At 44.5% G+C, this 20,673-nt stretch overlaps 2 protein-coding genes across 2 annotated transcripts in view; both read right to left on the bottom strand.

Annotated features, from left to right (window-relative positions):
- Nucleotides 1-1,174: 1,174 nt before the first annotated feature.
- rsbn1 (round spermatid basic protein 1) lies at nucleotides 1,175-7,359 on the bottom strand. Its single transcript, XM_029507049.1, has 7 exons — nucleotides 6,810-7,359; nucleotides 5,844-6,511; nucleotides 4,590-4,727; nucleotides 2,720-2,862; nucleotides 2,380-2,547; nucleotides 2,188-2,296; nucleotides 1,175-2,036 (listed from the first exon to the last, which is right to left on the bottom strand). Exons 1-7 carry the CDS (start codon nucleotides 7,357-7,359, stop codon nucleotides 1,503-1,505), a joined length of 2,310 nt encoding a protein of 769 aa, XP_029362909.1. The 3' UTR covers nucleotides 1,175-1,502.
- Nucleotides 7,360-7,705: 346 nt separating this feature from the next.
- Nucleotides 7,706-20,673, bottom strand: part of magi3a (membrane associated guanylate kinase, WW and PDZ domain containing 3a) — a 99,820-nt gene continuing 86,852 nt past the window's right edge. Inside the window, exons 11-21 of the mRNA XM_029507048.1 lie at nucleotides 19,031-19,062; nucleotides 18,231-18,471; nucleotides 17,759-17,853; nucleotides 17,293-17,485; nucleotides 15,985-16,200; nucleotides 14,899-15,084; nucleotides 14,667-14,760; nucleotides 13,608-13,683; nucleotides 13,299-13,436; nucleotides 12,325-12,463; nucleotides 7,706-11,030 (exon numbers count right to left, since the gene is read on the bottom strand). Coding sequence (XP_029362908.1) covers nucleotides 10,024-11,030; nucleotides 12,325-12,463; nucleotides 13,299-13,436; nucleotides 13,608-13,683; nucleotides 14,667-14,760; nucleotides 14,899-15,084; nucleotides 15,985-16,200; nucleotides 17,293-17,485; nucleotides 17,759-17,853; nucleotides 18,231-18,471; nucleotides 19,031-19,062 — 2,417 coding nt within the window. The 3' untranslated portion in view covers nucleotides 7,706-10,023. The remainder of the gene's footprint in view (nucleotides 11,031-12,324; nucleotides 12,464-13,298; nucleotides 13,437-13,607; nucleotides 13,684-14,666; nucleotides 14,761-14,898; nucleotides 15,085-15,984; nucleotides 16,201-17,292; nucleotides 17,486-17,758; nucleotides 17,854-18,230; nucleotides 18,472-19,030; nucleotides 19,063-20,673) is intronic.

The raw sequence follows: 20,673 nt of genomic DNA, 5'->3' as shown, positions 1-20,673 counted from the left end.
ACGGCTCTTGCAAACACTGCAAACAAAGAGACAACTGTTAATTCTAACATTCGCAGTAGCAAAACCTAGAAGTGGCTCCTTAAAAGTTTTGTTTCCGGCAGAATTTTGAGGACGCCTCAGTCCTTTTCTTTCTGTCAGTCGTTGGAAAAAAAATTAAATAAAGAAAGCTAATGCAAATACTGGCAAAACTGACGAATAGCTCCGTTAAAGTATTTCAAGGTAGAAATAGTTTGGTTCTGGAAAATTTTTCAACTCTTAAAAAAAAAAAAAAAACCCAAAAAACAAGAAAACCAAAATCTCAAATGATTCGATACTACAAGATTACACGCATAAAAGTGGATACAACCATGTTAACCCTCTACAACATAGTGACATTACCAGTAAAAAAAAAAATGAAAACGGTGAATGGAGAATGAGTGCACCTACAGCATTCACATATTCCCAGTGATAAGAACATAATATTTACATACCAAATTCTGGAGACATACTCAGCACCTGAAGAAAAGAGTCAGACCATTATTACTCATATCAATAGCTGTAATTCTTTTGCCATTTAGAGGAGCTCCTATAATTAGATCATTATCTTAAATATTCATCACTGGTAATAAACCTGTGTTCAATCTTAAGAAAATAAATAAAATATCAAAAACAGTATCAACAGTAAGAAAAAAGGGCACTGTATAAAATGACATTTAAATAAAGAACCGCAACTTATAAAGCTGACAGAGAAGTTTTAAGTGCTTGTAGCATAATTAGATTATTGTATGTTGCTTGGTTTCAAAATAAAGTGAAGCGTCTTTATAAGTATTTCAAAATAAAAGGCTAATTGTCTTAATTTTCTTATTTTCACTGACTGTGGCCAATCGATGAATTCCAATGTGTCCTGAGCTTGTGTTTCACACAGCAAAGGCCCGGCCGAACTTTGTAATCAACTGGCAATGCCACAGTATTTCTTGGGTACAGCTATGCCTCAGTGAATTTGAAACTAATAAAGCAGTAAAACATCAGAGCCATGCTTTTAAAGTAATCATATTTCAAATATGAAAAGATATCAGTCCACCTGCATTTGTGACTTCTGAATAATGAAATTATTCTGCCTAAAATATAACAGCTGATTTTTAATTGGCCTTAAATAAAAAAAAAAAACAAAAAACAAAGATGTGAGACTTGCAGAAAGTGGAGCAACTCGTATTGCTCGCCGAAAAATGCAAGCTTCTTTATGTGATGCACACCTCTTCAATGAAACAGCAGAGTTTTAGGTTGGGTGTGATCACATAAAAAAGAAAAGTGTAACAGTGTGACTGAAAAGTGTACTTTGGGTGAAAAGAAAAATATTGGGTACATTTTAAGCAACATTTAAAGATTTAAAAAAGTGTGAAGAATAATTTAGGTTGAAAAGCTTCCTGATTGACAGTCAGTTGTCAGTCTTAGTCTAAAATTCCTTCATGGATAATCCTCCCATAGTGGACTGAGAGAAAAAGGTGGCAGAGGGGGGAGAAAGGTCATTTCGGGAACTCTGCTGTGTGGCCAAAAGCTTTTGGTAGTGTTGGCTCTTTTGAGGGTGTACAGCCAGAATGAACTGATGGCAAGGAAAAGTGAGGATCCTGGTACGCTGGGGGCAAGTGGGTAGATTTGGTGGGCTGTGGGGGGGCTGGCTGAGGCTCCTGGGGAGGTGTTGCTGGCCTCTGGAACTCTGGTTCTTCAGTTTTGGCCACCCCACCTTGGATGTTGTCTCCCTGCGGTCTTGCACAAGGGGTTACAGTAGCGTCGGGTCTGGCCGGGGGTAAAAAAGAGACTCTGCCTTTTGTGGGGCTGCGATCGCTGGGCTGCTGCTCCTCCTCCACCTTCTCCTCCGGATGGTACTGCTTGAGACGGATGTGCCATGCAAGGCTGCAGACCGCCGACACCGTCTTGAACTGATGGATGACGTTCCTCGGGATGAAGTAGATGTCGTCGTCGCAGAGCTGGACGCGGATGTAGCGGATGCCTTCCCTCCTCAGCTGGTTAAGCTTGGCGTCATCCACCCACTGGACACACTGCACAGACACACAGTGGTTTTGTGTTTCAGATTGTGGAAGTATAATAAGCTACCGGTAAAAAAAAAAAAAAAAAAACCCAAACAAACACACAAAAAAAAGACGAAAGATAAGACACATACTATTTAGGTGTAAAACCAGCTCTTGGTACCTGAGACACTGGGGGCTCATACAGATCAAGCTGCAGTCTCTGGACAACTTCATTGAAATCCCCGGCATCAAAACACACCACATCTTTGGTTATCCGAGGTCGGTTATTCCTGTAACAGATTAAAAAAGCATAAATATTTCCATCATCTTACTCACATAGCGTGATGTACTAATCCCTTAATTTTATCCTCACCATTCTCCAAAGTGCACTGCCTTCAGGACTCCAACAGCAGCTGTGCTCTGCCAGTCAAAACTCTGACCCACATGGTCGGCGTGGGCCTTGGTCCGGTCCTCAAACAGGACCTCTCTGGGCTCGCTGGCCCTCGGCAGGTAGTGCAGATTCTTTATCTCGTTCATTGACCTGGGGGAAAAAAAAAAAGAAAGGTAAAAGGGGGAAAAAGAAATAGCTGAAGGTCATGAAGATAGGTTTTTACTTCCCCCCCCCCCCCCCCTCCTCCAACAGAGGCCAGGTAAAACTCATCTCATTGATCTGTTAGACACTTCAGATATTATCTTTAAAGCTGCCGCCGCACCTGCGTCGTTTGAAAGGAGACTTGGGCATATCAGCAGTGGGTACCATTTGCTCGCCCGGTCGCACCCACATGATGGGCCCGTCATCGCTCTGAGAGCGACAGTCCAGCTTCAGACTGGAGAGGCTTCCCCATGGTAGGGTCATCTGTGGTGACACAAACAGAGCCAGCCGTGAGCCTTAAATTCCCGAGAACTGCCGAAATTGACATTACACTGAACTTGCAGCATGCAACTGCGACTGCAACATGAAACGTGAGCAGGTAAGATGATTGGATCCACATCGACACAAGATTCCAGTGGCTCACCAAGAAGTTTTCAGGATGGTTCTACCTCAGGCAAACACATTTCTTGGACGCAGTATGGCCAGAAAGAGTACGTTTTTTTTTGTGGATAGCAGCTAGCAGCTGAGATAAATCACTGAGGACTAAAACAGGTATTGATACTGGCATGGTGAAAAAAGAACATATCTGATAACTGAGAGAAAGAAAAAACAAACGCAGATGGTGCGAGATATTATTCCCATAGAAACTTAGACAAAGCCTCTGGAAGTTCATCAATCAAGGCTTAGTTTGTGTTTTAATGGCGGCATCCATAAGCACTAATTGTCAGACTGAAATTATAAATAAAAAGTGAATAAGAAGCTTTGAGAACTCAGACCGGTGCCATGGTAGATATCTCCTATGGCGTGTACTGTTTTTTCCACACAACGACAGATTAGGCCCCTGGTCGCTGATTAATGGGTTATTGTTGAATATGGGGATGATGAAATGCCCTGGGCAGTGAGTGCTGCATCATTTCTGGGCATTGTGCCAGGTGGAGAGGCTGAACCACTGCTCACGGTGTCACAGAAACGTCGGCGTTGGTGTTTTTGCCGCCTTATTGGGGAGACCAACCTTAGTTCAAAGACACATCAGGACACCGCAGCTTTGGGCTTAAATTAATCAAAGGTGTTACTGAGAAGGGACTGCGTGAGCAGCGGACCTTCTGAGATTCTTATTGTTTTGAATAAACTGATGGATTTGTGGGGGCGTTTCTACTAATGGCTCACAATCTTAACCCTGACTGAGAGCTTACCCGTCAGTGTTTCACCATGTTTAATTATGGAGAATGTATTCCACCCCAAGATATTTGAAGTGTTCGAATATCTGGATGTCTGAAGAGAGAATAGCTTGCTCAGCAGCTTTGTTGAAGGATAAAGAGGCAGATTTTGGCCACTTCATTTTAAAACCTAATAGGCTGCTGAAATTCATTGCGGATGAAGAGGGCAACGAAAAAGGGCCACGGACAGACATGAGACCGCAATGATTGTTGACATTATATCAGATATATATCAGAAGCACAAGAGAGTGAACAGATGTTAGAACAATAAGGATGCATCAGTAATGGAATGATGATGTAACGGTACTTCCTCTCCTTAACGAGCTGCCTGAGCACGCCGTACTGTACTCAGCATATTAAGTATAAATCTGGCATCAGGCCTGAAAGATGATGCACAGCGAACAGGCCCATCAGGTGGCAGTCAATACGTGTGTGTGTGTGTCTCTACGTCAGCTAGCTACAGTGTGTGCTGGAAAAAGATGATCACCAGGAGTTCAGTCACAAGAATCTATTGTAAGTTTGGCGTCTAGGGGAAAATGATGAGCAGTCAGAAGGTGAGTCAGAGTGGTGTCACACCAATTTCCTGAAGATGTAGTTTAAACAAACCAAATCTGCCTCATCAGGTCCACACACACACACACACACACACACACACACACACACACTTTCTAATTTAGGGTTTTTTTGCTGAATCTGTATAATCTTGGCTATGGAGGAAAGCAGTGCCCTGAGAAAAGTAACAGTAAAAATCATATAAACACATCTTCCTCTGACCTTGAGAAAGGGGGATTCCTCCAGCATGTCCAGGAACTCGGGGAAATAGTCTCCAACTTCCTCATCCACAGCTCCCACCAAGCTGATCTGCCTCATGGGCCCAGCCCGGTACGTTCCTGAACAGTAAGTACGGTTCACCTAAGACGGGAAAAAAAAGTTTGTGTCAGTCCGTCTGCGGGCTCTGCAGGTCAGAAAACAAACCATACATAACTGTTTCTAGGATAAGGTTATTATCACGTCATTAGAAAGGTTCTCTATTCACCTTTATGTACTGACCCTGACAGCTTCAGTAGGTAAGACAAAACATTTTGGCGCAATCATCTTGCTTTGCGTCAATTTATCCTCTGCCGGAGATGATCAAACTGGGTCTGATTTCCCTGAATAAGCAGAAGAGCCGTCTGCAGATCTAACACACAGACACACTCACTTTGCCTCCTCTATCCCCTGCAGGGAGGCGGAACGAGACAGAAGCTATAATCCCCCATCGTCATGGAATCAAAACGACTCCATTACACATCTTTCTCAACAACCTGGCACCGGCGCAGCTCTCAGACTTAACAGCAGTGTACTCTGGACTGAATCAACCAACGAAGACATGCACCTGGTCTCTCATGATTCTGTGTTTTTACAATGATGTCAGGGTCCGAACTCACGCCTACTTTTGGAACATTTATTTTACTAATTCATTTTATTTGAATTCATGGGACAAATTCAATGGTCTTTAATTTGAATATTTTCTACTAAGTCAAATTTTCTTTTTGTATTATAAATTTTATATAACACATATAATGACTGGCTGCAAAGGCTGTCATGACAAAATAAAGTTTAGTACTCAATGCAAATGAAACTGAAAGCAAAAAAATGTGTATTTTTGTTTTTCTTATTACTAACATTATCGGCCTGTTACTGTATTTTAAGAACTGAGTTAAAATGATTCCACACTTGAATGTGTTGCTGTTTGGAGTCATGAAGTAAAAAACTTCAGCCTCTTCTGCACAGACTGGTGATCATCTCAGCACGCTTTGATGGTAGATTAGATTTTTCTTTTTAAATGTCATCATCTGACATTGTATAATCTAATTTATGAAATATTTTGATCAGCAGATGAAGCTTAGTCTCTGATCAGGAAACCAAAGGACCTCTGTCCTCAACAGAGGCCGTGATCTCTGAATTTAGCCTTGGGAAAAAAAGAAAAAGAAAAAAAAATGTAGGATTTGTTGGTGTGTATCAAAGTTTGTTTGCCTTGTCACGTACCTGAGAGTGAAAGTTGGCTATGGTGGTTGTCTCGATGTCTTTCTTGCCCAGTATCTCCATTTTGACTGGCGTGTTGGGGAAGTTGAAGGCGAAGTAGTCCAGGAAGTCAGGCAGGTAGGCGGCCGCCCCGTGGACCACGGCCAAGGCGTAGGAGGCCGCACCCCTGGGCTTCTCGGTGAAGGCCAGCTCCAGGAACTCCTGGGCGAAGCGCTCCATCTCAGCCGGACTGAGACAGGCCAGCTCGTCGGCGTAGGCGTGCAGAACCGATCCGCCGCCGTTGGCTTGCCTCTCCTCGTGCATGAAGCGTCCGCACCAGGTGCCCGTCTGGAGGGAGGAACTACGGATGTAGTGATCCTGGTGGGAGAGGAAGGGGACGTGGCCCAGCTTGAGAGCGTGGAGGTAGGGTTGGTGGCTGTCCACAGCGTCCCTGCTGGGCTGCTGGTTGCTTTCTGGCTTCACGCCGCCAGGCAGGGAGGCATCAGGGCGAACGGGCAGACTCAGATCGGCTCCGAGCCCTGCACACACGGTCTGGACTGCTTTGTTGTGCACGTACCGGACCTTCTTGACACTGTGCTCATCCTCACGATGCTTCTTCTTCTTCTTTTTCTTCTTCTGGAGATATTCCTCCAGTGTCAGGGACTTCATGTTCTCATTGTGAGGCCTCGGCTCTGCAGGGAGAGGAACCAGTAACACAAAACAAACAAACAAACAAACAAAAAAGGCAAAGAATCAGAAGTTATGCAAAAAGTGGAAGGCGCGGATGGATGATTCATGATGTTAGCACACTTACGTGCTGTTTAGGATTTTGAAAACACATTCATATATTTGTTTAGTTTAGTTTTTTTTTTTTTTTTCCTGACAGGCAAATTTTAAAAGAGCAAATCTCCTGTAATGAAAACATACACGTTGTGTTGTGTCCTGCAACCGACGACAAAAAAAAACAAAACAAAAAAAACAACAACTCACCCTTCTTCTTCTTCTTCTTCAGCTCTCCGTGCTTCACGTTGGCCTCGGCGTTTTCCTTCCTCAGCTTGACTTTCGGCTCCTTGTCCCGGCGCTTCTCCGGGAAATCCTGGGGCTTGGCCTTGACCACTTTGAGGGGCGTGAAAGTGAAGAGAGCAGGTGGCTCGGACGGCACCGCTCGCTTCTTCTGCAGCTGCTCCGGCACCTTCCGCGGCGGAGCAGGGTGAGGCAGAGCCGGCTGCAGGTTCTTCTTAGCACCGTTTGTGAGATGATGTTGTTGTTGTTGTTGTTGTTGGTGGTGATGGTGGTGGTGATGATGATGGTGGTGGTGGTGGTGGTGGCTGTGCAGGACATGCTTATCGGAGCCGGGGTTGTGCTGCAGCTGATGCGGCTGCTGGTGGTGATGGAGCTTCGCTCTCTTCGCCTCCTTCTCGGATCTCTCCAGCTCCCTTTTCTTCTTCTTCTTCTTCTCCTCCTTGATGAGGCGGTCCAGGCTGCCCCTCACCTTCTCTTCTTCTACTTTCGCACGCACCAAGTCCACTTCAGCTGCCATCTTTGCACGTACGGTACATTTAAAGGACTCGGGGGTCCGACTGCGCAGGTCCGCGACGGCTTGTAGTCCATTCGGGCACGTTTCGCTCGGCTGCGCACGCGCAGTAGTTTGCAGGCGCCGCAATGCCGCACGGGAGTTGGAGTCTCCGGCGTGCCGAGTGCGTGCGGCTTTGCACGCACTCACTTCTGCCCCGCTGACGTCATGGCTAGTTTGATAACAGCCACGAGAGGCAGCGATTCGCCGTTTCAGTTTTTTTTTTTTATTTTATTTTTTAGATGTGATTAATAATAAATAAGTCAATAAATACCTAATGAAGTATTAATCAAACAAACAAACACCACAGCCGTGTTTATTCAGTAAACCTTTATTTATCAGTGCATGAACAGAATGCCATGACCGGATTATTTCTTTTCACCCATTTTATATCATTGACTCTCAGTTCCCTTAAAAAAATAATGAAACGATTTACAGGGGATTTTTTTTTCCTTTTCTGCATGAAGGCAAATATTTATACAGGTGCTGTACAATATAAACATCAAAACTAAGAGATTTCTTCATATCCTTTATGTTTTGTTTTTTTTTGTGTGTGTGTGTATTTTCTATGTTGGAGCAATGCAAGGCCACGGTATCATACATGGTAATGGACAGTAACTAACACAGTAGTCCATCATTCAACAGTAAAGTGGACGATAAATTAATAAGCAGATGGTCTCACTGACCAAGAGATGCATTTAACTTCTGTCCGCATCCTTTAAGAGGCAGGCTGATGAGGACACACTGACTGGATGGGCCACTAGATGTCTCTGTACTCCACATTAGCAACATTGAAACAACACCAACAGGGCACAACTGATCATACTTGGAAAAAAAAAAAAAATAATAAAATAAAATGAATCCATGTGGAACTTAAATCCCTGTTTAATTAACTTTGAGAAACTTTGTAGTGTGATTTCAAATAGAACTCCCAAAGAGGCAGCCAATTCGTTTTCACACTGTGGAGAACGTGCAGCCACCAATTCCTCTGTGAGCGGGAAATGAACTGCTTTCTTTTGAAGTCTGGCTTTATTTAATACAGAAAAGTGACAGGCAATATGCTTATTAAAAGTTAACCAAAAATATACACACATCTATATATATATTTTTTTTGCTTCTTCTCACATTAAGGGGTCATGTGCTAAATAACAAATCAGAAAAGAAGAGATTTGGAAGTTAGATTTTGGAAAGATGTTTTTTTTTTTTTTTTTTTTTTTTGTGCTGACATTTATGATGATTAAACAAAAATATATCTCTTAAGGTTTGTCAGTAAGTTGAAGGCAGCGGTCTCACTTCCACAATCAAGCTCTGTTAATTCAATTTTTTATCTAAAATTATATGTCAATACATCTGTAATCATTTTGTTAAATACATGTTTCAGATTTACGTATAGTCGATGCTACAGCGATACTGAAAATACACAGGCCTACCAGTCAGCTTGTATACATACACACATAGCCAGAGGACCTAAAATACAGAGCTGCTAACAGTAGACAACAGTATGAACCGTGTGACTGTTTGAAAGCCTGGAAACAGAACGCATAGACTGCAGTTTTATTTATTTTTATTTTTAGTGTGCGACTATGCTTTCTATTTCCATCTTTATAGTCCACATTGAAAGTGAAATGACTCAGCGCGGATATGCGTACTAACAGGTTTGTTTACATATAATTTCAATAAATTACATTATGCTTTATTATCAACACACATATAACAAACATTAGAACTATAACCACAAGTATCTGGTCTGCTGATTGATGCATATAAAGCTCCAGGGGAATGGGAGGGGGTTTAGTCTGCCCACCCTCTAAATGCTAATGGGATCAGAGTATTTGAGACACGCACGCACACACACACACACACACACACAGATGCATAACTCCCCCCCCCCCCAAAAAAAAAAAAAAAAAGACAGAAATGAAAATCAGTGCGTAAATGATTTTTAAGACTCTCTGTCACACCTCTGCAGCCAATTTTAAGAGAAACACTCCGGCCTCAGTTTTTGTTTGAATACATCCACCAGTGAAAGCAACAGCGACTCAATCTTGCCAGGAAGAGAAGCTGAATGATTGAATGAATCTGCTTTAAACCTTCAAAGTGACAAAACAAAGCGGGATCCTTCATCAAAGTGGGCAGACGGAGAGAGCAGTTCATCCAATTACCCGCAAAATAGTCTTGCAAGCGAGTGCAATACGGAGCAGCTTCTTTCACAACCCAGAGTCTCTGATTGGCACAAAATAGACTTCAGTGTCACATCTAAAAAAAAAAAAAAGAAATATATATGTATATATATATATATATCACAGTCAGAACCCATCTGTCTCACACACATGGCCACACATCATCGGTACAGAATAAATACTTGTGTCTGTACAAGTACGTACGTCAGACCAGGCATCAGCAGCTTGATGCTAACTAACTGAGGCAAACTGGGTGAGAATTAAAAACAAAACTGAACTTAAAAAAAAAAAAAAATCTGAAGCAATGAGAAGCTATGTTGCTGGTTACACAGTGATCTGCTCTGTCCAAGATTGCTTAAAAAAAAAAAAAAAAAAAAATTCTTTCCTCTTCTGAATGTCCGTCTGTTGTAGACTCAGCCTTCTCTTCATAAATCTGGAACCAATCTGGATATCAAATATCTGCGTAGGATGTGTCCACTTGGGACTGGATCTTGGCGGAGCTGGGAACTTTCCACGGGCCGGGGGTGATGGGAGCCTTCTTGCTGCTGCTGGTGGCGGTCCCGTTGCAGCTGGGGTCCTGGATGCTGCTGCTTGAACCTCTGGGGTCCTTTCTGCTCACGTCTTCAGTCGTCCCGTGGTGCTTACCCTCCCGGTATTCTTTTTCCCCCCTCTCTCTTCCGCCCCTCCGGCTCAGGGTGCCAGTGTCGGCATCCGACCCGGCCCTCTCCCTGTGCATCTGGGAGTAGGACTTTTCTGCCGCTGCCTCTTGCTCGGCTCTTTTGCCCTTCTTGTGGCGTTCGCTGGTCCCCCAGCCTTTGTCTCCAGTCTCTGTAGCCCCCCTCTCCTGCCAGTGAGCTGCATCTTCTTCCTTGTAATTCCAGTCCCTCCCTTCTCCAGAGGGATTGCTGGGCTGTTGGCCCGCTGGGCGCCTGGGGCTCTGCGGCTGCTCAAGGTTCCTCAAAGGCATTGTGGGGTCGTGTTCCCTCTTGGAGGCCTTCCTGGAGCTCGGGGAGCTAAGATCTCTCTGCCCTTGAATTTTTCTCTCCTTGCTCATATCTTCTAAGGAGCCACCGTGGCCCCGCTCTACTTTTCGGGGGCTCTGGGAGCGCTCTACGTGATCCGTCCAGCCTTCGTTCGCCCTTTTGGGACTGGCAGACTTGGAGTCGCCTCTGCTTGTTTTTCTGGTCTGGGTGCCGGGGCTGTTGGTACGCTTATGGCTGTGGTGTGGGAGCTGCTGTCCTCTTGATCTGTTGGCCTGCCTACCGTGCTCCTGCCCGCTGCCCGGGGACCCGGACGCCCCCCCGTAGATCTCATCGTGGGAGGATACTTTGGGTGAGGATGGGGACAGTTCTGAGGTAGAGAGGGAGACAGAGGATGGAGAGGCCGGAGACGACTGCCCGTCAGATGCAGAGAGTCTGGGAAAGCTTGAGGTTGGAATGGTTACTTTGTCCTTTGAACCTGAGGAGCAAGCAGTGCAGAGTAAGAAAAGATATCTCCTCCAAAACAGCAACTAAAATATCCCATAAAATGAGCTATTATTCTAGACATTCAACAACATTAAAAAGTAATTGGCCTTCATGCAAAAGTGAACCACAATATCCTGATATTGTGGTTCACTTTCTGTAATAGCCCCCTGTAATATCCCTCTAAATGTTTGTCTTGTTTGAGATATATATCAACGGGCGACTTAGCCATAAATGAACAAGGTGCTAGCGTTCACCCAGCAATGTTTCCAATGTTTCAATTTTCCCCGGAGCTGATAAGAATTGCACAGCTGTGATTGAGAGCAGATATATGCAGCAGAAAACCAGAGCAAGAAAAAAAAAAAAAAAAAAAGAGGAGTGATGGATTTAGTGGGGCTGAAATGAGCTTTTGGATTTCTAAGAGCAAAAACTCGTAGAAATTCATTCTAATTTGGCTCTTTGGATTGAAAGGTTGATGCCAGTGAATGCACACACATCCTTTTGCCACTTGCCACTCACTGATCAATATCTAGTTCAGGACTTTTTCTGCGGGTCACCACCTTAATTTAGGATGAGGTGTGTGTTCAGTGGCATCCCAGGTTTTGTAATACCCTTTAAAAAATTAAAAAAGAAATAAAACTTGCGGGGCTCCGAAACCTCCCAGCACTCCTGCAGGTCTGTTTGTTCTTCTAGGACTCACTGCTTTAATTTAGCCATCCAGAGAAGAGACGATTCTACTTATTCGGCATCGGGCATCGTTTACTCAGTCACAAATAACTGATCTAGTTCAGATTGATCATGGCGATGGAGTAAGGGAAAAGAGAGCGACACTTAAAATCTGGATGATGAATCACTTTGAAAGGATAGGTCAGAGGCAGAAATAGGAGGAGTATAAGGTTTACCAAGGTTATTAGGGACAGACCAAGAAAAGCAGTGAGGCCTTTAGTGATGTTCTGGTTTCATGTAGAAGCACAGGGTGGAAGAAGAGTTCAGACCTATAGGAGGAAGAGATAAATAGGTAGAAACAGACAGCCGTGCTGGTGCAGAAAAACAGAGAAAGCAAGGCAGATAAAGAGCACAAGAGGTAGATCCAGAGAGAATGAGAGGAGAGAGAGGTCAACAGAGAAGCTCGCAACACATGCATGAGAATAAAGAAGGTCAGCACCCTGCTATCAAGCATATCCATACAAGAGCTTCTACATGTGTATGGTAAATATGCTATTGCCTAGATCTCTGTGCAGTGGCAACGAAGTGTGTACATGCAAGTAGGTTTCTCAGCAGTCACTCACTGTGATCCGGGACCAGGCCCTGGCCCGGTCGGAGCAGCAGGTGGACTTTGTTGCCCCCTGCCTGGATCAGCTCAATTGCTCGAGTGTGTGTGATGCCCTGCGTGGCCTCGCCGTTGATCTCTACGATCTGATCTCCAACCTGATGGATGGGAGAAAAAAAAACGTGAGGCAATATGCCGACCTACACTCAGCCCCATTTTTAGATTCAGTGCGAGTGACGCTTTTCTGAGGACCCCAGTATCTCACGATGTCCGTCACAACTAATCATTTATAAATCCACTTACACCCAATCATAAAAACTAGCTGTCATCATCATCATTATCATCAATCGCAGTAATCTAGTGTTATTTATTCGGCGCATCATCCACAAGAACTGCTCATATTTAATTCAGCGTATTTTTTAACAGTGCCACTTTGGGAAAAAACCTAAGAAACACATAGAGGCTTAAAAAACTGGGACTCGAGTTGTAGGCAATGGCTGACTGACTGATTCCACTGCAACATTACACTGTTCACGTCCCCTCAAGCTCCTACATTTTGAAAACATTTATCATCATTCACCAAATAAATAAAAGGACAAAGAATACATAGTAGGAAAAAAAAATCCATCTCTATCCACTACAAATGAAAAGGAGTGATAAAATCCATTATTATATCCGTTCATCCATCCATCTTCTACCACTTTTCTGTTTCCGGGTCGTGCTGTGCTGGAGCCAATCCCAGCCAATGTTCCAGGCAAGAGGCGGGGTCACCCTGGACAGGTCGCCAGTCCATCACAGGGCCAACACACAAAGACAAACAGAGACCAACAACCACTCACGCTCACATTCAGACCTACGGACAATTTAGAGTCACCAGTTAACCCATTATTATATATAGAGGGTTAAATTTTATAAAAGGTTTCAGGCAGATCCGCTTAATCTTGATCTGGTCCGATAAGGTAACAACAGGAACAGACCAGTAAGATAACTCACATGTATTCTGCCATCTTTCAGAGCAGGTCCGTCCTCAGCCAGTCTCAAGATGAACAGTCCCATGTTGTACTCTTTCCCTCCCCTCAGACTGAAACCGAAGCCCCGCTGACTGCGCTCCAGTTCCACCACAAAACAGCCCTGTGGTTCGCAGACAAGAAAAGGAAATATATGAAACTGGATCACATCTCGACGGGCGGGCGATAAAGGTGGAAAAAACCTTTTTTCCATTGATTGGAAATTTATTTAGCACAGTGACTGCAAAGTGCCATTATGCTACTGATATCCTGCTGATGGAGGTTTTGATCTTACCTGCTTTGGGCCTGATGTGATGAGTGCTCCTGTCTCTTTGTGTAGAAGAGAGTTCCTCAGCTCGCTGTCCCCATTCCTTCCACCCAAAGAAGATCAAATTCACATTACAACCTGACCCAAATGTTGCAGATTTGTAATATAATTGCGCCCAACACTTTTTGTTCTGAGATGAGAGTTGAATGCCACGTAAATGAATATTAAAGTGTGGAAACCGGATACCTAATACTCGATCTTAATACATGACCTCCCTGCATGTATTGTGTGTAACATGTTAATACTGATGCATGTCTGGGAGCTTCAGCTCATGAGAAGATGTAGAAATGTTCCATATTATTGAGGCAAGAGTGGAGAAAAGACAGTAAGTCCTGATTTACTTGTCCTTACTGCTGTTTCCAGCGTGATCCACACACTGCCACGCCTTCATTACAGCAGAATGAGCCTCTGTCTGTGGAGTTCATTATACAACGTAAATGTAAATGTGGCAGATAACAGGGGTGCACACTTCAAGCCGTCATTGATGACAACCTTGGCTCACAGTCCGGGCTGAGCCGAGGCGTGTTTTACTGATTGGAAAGAGAGGAGGGACCACTCATGCCGAAGCGTGGACATGGGGCTGAATTAGAGCGAGAAGAGCAGATGCTGAAGGGCGGCGAAACAAGCAATAAATGACAAAGAAGAATTTCTGCAGCAGCAGCAGCAGTGGATAAAAAAGGTGCGACTCAAGTATTCTTGTTTAAAAAGAAAGATCAAAGAGGAAGTGAAACACTCTTTTAACATCTCTGTTTTTCTTTGCTTTGCCATCCAAACAGCGGCCGTGGGGTCTTTCTGGTTAACAAAGAGACCGCGGGCCGCAAGGAACAGGTAACAGGACCACATTGAAGCATAAACAGGAATCTGGTTCGGAGCAAATTTATGGTTAAGTGGCAGAGCCTGTATCAGTCTGTCTCCTGTGGACTCAGAGAGACCCTGACAAGCCTGTGCAAATGCTTTTGCTTGTATAGGATTGTGTGTGTGTGTGCGTGTGTGTGTGTGTGCGTGTGTGCGCGTGCACATGTGTACCTGTCTGGATAGCTGGGGGGCTGTTGGCCCATCGCTCTGTGTTGAGCTGAAGGACTTTGCTTGGCTGAATTTGTTCCAGATGGAGGAGCATTGTCTGCAAAAACAACATTCATGCAACACACCCGTTTAGCACACAGAAGGGAGGAGCTTGTGATCTGCTGTTGAATGCCAACAAAGCAATCTAAAAAAGCCTTCCTTTAAATGCACTTAGACCGGCGTGGTGCCAACCTACCGTCTTCAGGGACGACAGTGAGGGTGACAGAATTGCCGGCGTCCTTGATGAGCTGCACGATATCGTTGTGCGACAGCTCCATGATGGACAGGCCGTTGACAGCAGAGATTCGGTCTCCCACCTTCATCTGGCCTATACGGTCCGTAGGGCTGCCCTCAATTATACGGCCAATCTTGTGAGGTATAACTGAAACAGAGAAACACAGAGAGATGGCTGGCGCTCGCTTTGAACGTCTGACTCAATAAATTCAACATCAGGGCTTTGTAAGCAGACCTGTTCCTGGCAATCTGCTCAGTGTATGTCTCCTAATTGAGGAAGCATGAAACTAAAGTGGACAGAATATTATGTGATGTGTTTGTCCAAATATAGTTTGATGAGTTATAATACAATAGTGCTTTTAGCTAAATGCTTCAGCATGCTAAGATGATAGCAATGACATACTGATGTTTTGTTGATAATGTGTAATCACTGAGTGCAGCTGTGGCTGATGGGATCATTAGTTTTGAGGGATTTCGGACATTTGTGCAAATTAAATATCAAAAGACACTTTAAGGTGCTTGGCAAATAAAAGTGAAGGGATCATCCTAAATGTTAATCTAATTGGTGCCGAAGGAAAAATGAGATGATCATAAGGATGCGTCCTTTGGAGAAAAAAATGTTTTGTGCCTATCCATCCATTTCTCAAAACATGTGAAACGTTTATTTAACAGTCAGGGGATCACCAAAGTCAGCAGTTCTTTCATCTTCTGCAGAATAAGGTGTGTGTTTTGTGTCTTTTTCAGGTTGTAACTACAATCATAGCTGCACAAAAACACACAAAAGAGTTACACTTCATAGATAGTCAAATGGCAGACGAAGTAGTTTGTTGAAGCCTTACATCTGCCATCACAATATTATCACGTGTATTTTCAGCACAATATCAATATTTCATTTTCTAAAAGATCCCTGCTGCCTGTAAAATCTGTCACCTTAGCTCATCCAATAGTAGGTGAGGTATCTGCATCTAACACTCTGTCAGCACAGGTGAAAACAAACCCTCTGTACCCACCATTTAAATAAGAAAGCATGTTTTTGTTCATTTCTCACCTCCGGGTGGTGGCTTGTTCTTGGAGGTGAGGATGACGAAGCCGAAGCCCTCGTTGTCTTTGCGCTGCAGCGTGACGTCGAAGCACTCCGGCCGAGAGGGCTGGGCCTGCTGGACGGCATTCGGCAGCTCGGTGCGAGGCATCTTGGGAGAGCTGTTGACCAGGGCGGAGGCTACCTGGTGGGGCTGCTGGCCGCTCTCCTCCTCTCCGCCCCCATCTGACAAATGAAAAAGCACAGGAACACGAAGACACGCTTACATCCTTGGATCTGAATGGAAGATGCTCCAAACGCCGTGCAAACCTTCAGCGGTCATTCCAAATTCGGTGACCTGCATTATAATCCGCTGACAATTATTTTGAAAAAGAAAACAACACCAGGTTGTCCTTCTTGAGATCTTTCCATAAATAATTCAGCGAAACACCGAAGACAGGCACTTTGTTGTGTTTACTTCACAAAAGAAATACAAGGCCGTCAACGCTACACTTGAGATGAAAGGCGTTTACAAATTGTTATTCATACGACAAGCTGATCTACCTCAATCTCTCTTCATTGTGTGTTTGTTTTGCTGAGTCCCTATTTTGTCAGCTGGCATCAGGGAATCTCTTTCTAAACCTCCCCTCCACCCGCTTTGAAACCACAAACCCTTACATGATTGATGCCTAATTTCTGCAACATGATCAAAGCTGTTGTTGCAATACATCAAATTCAAAGTAATTTCAAAAAGTGCTTGTACTATTCATGCGGTATGTACTTGTAGAGGTAAACAAGCCTGAATGCAGCAACTGTCTGCACTGGTGAAAAAGGAAAACTCAGCATATTCCTCTGTTTGCCCCCCCCTCTCCATCCTGTGAGATGTAATTCAGATCTACCGGATGATCTAATCTTCACTGCCCTTCACACAACTCCAATCAGTCCGAAGAGATAAGCATGAAGCACGCAATCTTCTGTTGTTTATTGTGAGCCAAATTAGCTTTTTTATTGTTATTAATTTTTTCAACCCGCTTAAGGAGAAATTCCTCCCTCACAAATCTTTTAATTTAAGCATACAGACGCCTATTTCCTCTCAGGAAAATATCTGCAGAGAATAAGTCAACTTTGGTTAAACTTCTTTTAGTCAGATTTATCTGCAAGGAAATAATCCAGAACAAATTTAAAGGATTAGTCAAAAAAAAAAAAAAAAAAAAAAATCCTGGATCAAAGCTTATGTTGGACGAGGTTCTCCTCCAGCACACTGATCCAAACAGAATGAGTAAAATTGCTCAAAAGGAAATGGGACGATTGAGACGATTGCTACGAAGCAGGCCTCACCTGAGTGTACCAGCCTCCTGCGGACTGTGAGCATCACTTGGCCGTTGCGGGCAGCGTTGGTCATCAGCTCCAGGACTTGTTTGTGGGATTTGCCCTTGACCGGAACGCCGTCTATACACAGTAGCTCATCCCCCGCCCTCAGGCGCCCGTCTTTCTCTGCCGCTCCGAGCGGCACGATGGCGCCGATGTATACCTGTGGATTGAAGAGGTGCAAGAGAGGCAGCTTTACACACAGATGGGAGCTCGGAGAAAAGCTGGGAAAACAAATCCTCTCAGTTGCTCTGAGCATTTGATGCTGTGTTAATAAGAAAATGTGTTTCCTCACTGTCCTCGAGCAGACCAGCTCAAATATTGATTCACTTAGTGTCTGACTGGCATTCTCTGGTATCTGAGGTTTCGGGATTTTAGCAGCACGCCAAAGCCCGGTTGTAAATGGCCAACCTGTGCCAGCTGGCTTGCTACCTACCGGCTGATCCGGCCCCTCGCCTCCAAGGACTCTGAAGCCAAAGCCCGACTCTTGGTTCCTTTTGATGAACACGTCCAGGTCTTTAGTATTCGGAGCTGCAGGGGAGAGAAGAGCAAACAGCCATGTATAACGTGTTGCTCGTCATGCGGGCATGTGTTATATAATGGAAGCCTGCGTTCAAGGCCAGGGACTTAAACAAGTTAAAGAAATAACATTGGCTGAGATAACACAGTTTTATTTTATTCTTCCTACGCAAAATAACAAAATTTAATTTGATTTTACAGACTGAGCAATTTAGAACTTGATGACTGATCAGAGTAGTTTTATTGAGTGTATTAAGTGAAAATGAAACAACTGCTGTTTGGAACTTCTAAAATGTAAATGTGGTTTGCTCTGTGCTGTTTAATACCCCGTGATGTTGATTTTGAAATTGTGAAGTGCGATGAGCTGAAACGGCAGTCAGCAAACTTACGCTTGCTGTCCAACATGGCCTTGGACTTGAGGTAGAGCTCAGACGCGTCCGGCTTGGGCGAAGACGAGCGCAAGGTGTTGGCAGGGAAGGAGAGAGGATTTGGGGGTATCTCCGGCTGACTGAGGGTCTCTGTGCTGTTGATCATCTCCTGCCGCTGGGCCTGCGTTATGGGCTGGGGCAGATGCTGGGGGGCAGGATGGGCTGCTTGTTGAGGGGCAGGCTGGGCAATGGGAGCTGTGCACTGCAACATAAAAATGACATATGAATAAACAATAAAACTAGTCAGTCATTTTAAAAGCGCACCGTATGATGAATTCTGAATTCTGATTCGTGTCCGAGGGAAACTGATTTTAGGTGAAGACAGACCTGCTCAGACTGCTCTTAACTTTCAAACCAGTGCAACTACGTAGAGAAAATCAGCCCTAAAACAGTGAAACGGTGTGAGTAAGCCTGCTGCTGCCTCAGCTCCTCTTTATTTTAGGAGTGCAACATGGAGGAGCAGCAGCACAGGAACAAGCTGCTGAACATGGCATATCATCTTAAACACCCATACACACAGTCACTGTTTGCCAGGAACCAGCATATTTACCCACATGCAGCTCCAAAAATAACAGCCTGGCTAATGTGGGCTTCCTGAATAATGTTGCTAACAACAGTTACCACGACACACACACACACACACACACACACACACACTGAGTGGTGCTTGCTGGGAAACCAAGATGAAATTAAAACCTTTGTTTTTATTAGATAATTCAGTTTTATCGCAGGCAATAAAAAAAAAAATGGCTTGAACTTACTGGTTTGAGTGATTTCACAGGAGATGTCTGACCTGTAGGCAGAGATGAAGAAATGCAGATTAAATGATAAATTCTGTCTCCTCTCACTCTACAGCCTCTGGTGGCTGAGCTTCACAGCTGATCTTCTCCCACTTCTCATGAACCTTGCTCTTTACTTTGGCCCTTTTTTTTTAACACTCTCCTGACGGCTTTCTCAGCATTTTTCATACCTCACCCTGCCCTGCCCTGCTCTCTGTCTTTCAGCTGTGGCGTAGTGTTGCCAGTAGGGGACAGTATGGCTCGGTAGCAGAAATGCACAAACGCCACTGTCAGCTGGGAGACACAGAGGTGACCCGAAGCCATGGGAAAACATGCACCAGTGCAGGTTAACGCAGCCTGATGTTTCTACTGTTCTGCCCCTACAACGCTCTAACTGCCCCCATTGGCTGTAGATTTTCAGATTTTAAATAAATGAATGTGGAGGTTTAGGTTAAAAACGTATCATGTTTTATTTTTTTACAGTAAATGTACCAGCTATATCTCCCTTTGACAGCCTGGAATCTTAACACATTCTACCAAAGGCACTGGGCAAAGTACACATCCCTGTGGGAAGAGCAATTGGTCTCATTTCCACATTTAAATCCAGAGCAGGGAGCAGGGCCAAATAATTTCCTGTTTCATTTCTGCCTGACACAGCCGGAAGAGAGTTCTAGCCCCTGGCTGTGAGTAAAGCCTAACCTAATCCTGGTCCTGGTCTGTGGGTGACCTGAGGGAAGCCCCGCAGCGCTGCTACTTTTCAGTCCTGGGAAGCTGTGATCTCCAGCTCATTTTTAAAACAGTGACAACTACACGTGTGCACTCACACACACCCTGCAAAATGTAACCGTAAAATGCATGCAAGGCTGACAGACAACAGCAAAACGGATGGGACATGATCACACACAGGCCCCTGGAGCTCAGAGCAGAGACCGGCTGAGCACATCTGATATGTGGGTGCCACGCTGATGTTCCGTATCTAGGCTACTGCACTGCAGTAAAGGCAAACGCGAGAAGCCCTTCAAATTAGTAAGAAGGAGGCCAAGAATTGCCCACCGCGCAAAGTCTCGCTCCCGCCTGCCGTCTCCCTTTCTCTCCGAGCGGCAAGTGAATCACAGAAACTGCCACTTCTGTGCGCCTTCCCAGCATGCCTCACCATGTGACTAAGCATGACTCGCTGCCTGTTTGGGAGGGTGCACGGCGGATGATGCAGAGTTGGTGGGGACCAGAGCGTGAAATTGCTTTATTCAACATAGAATAAAAGTCTGCGTTTTTCAGAAATATCCTAAGAACACCTCAGTCCTGTTAAAACATTAGTTGTGTTTGCCAACCTTTGCTGTGAAGGCCGCTGTCAGTGCTGACCTAACAATGTCTGTTAATCACTATCTGGGGAAATCAATTCCCGCTCCAAGAGGGTGGGCTTCACTTGTTTCACTTGTTACTTCCTTTCAGGGAAAAAGAAAATGAAACAACAGCCTACAGGCTGTGTAAGGATTAAAATGATTCGAGAAGCACCGTGCTGTCTCCGGGCACTAGTCCTTGTTTGTTGGCAGTTACCAGAGTAGATTAATATAAAGGGCAAAAAATGTAACAACAAAGATGTCACAGCATCAATTCTGCAACCCCGC

This window comes from Echeneis naucrates, chromosome 7 (genome assembly GCF_900963305.1).
Source record: "Echeneis naucrates chromosome 7, fEcheNa1.1, whole genome shotgun sequence".
Taxonomy (NCBI): domain Eukaryota; kingdom Metazoa; phylum Chordata; class Actinopteri; order Carangiformes; family Echeneidae; genus Echeneis; species Echeneis naucrates.
This window is presented reverse-complemented; position numbering and strand designations above follow the sequence as displayed.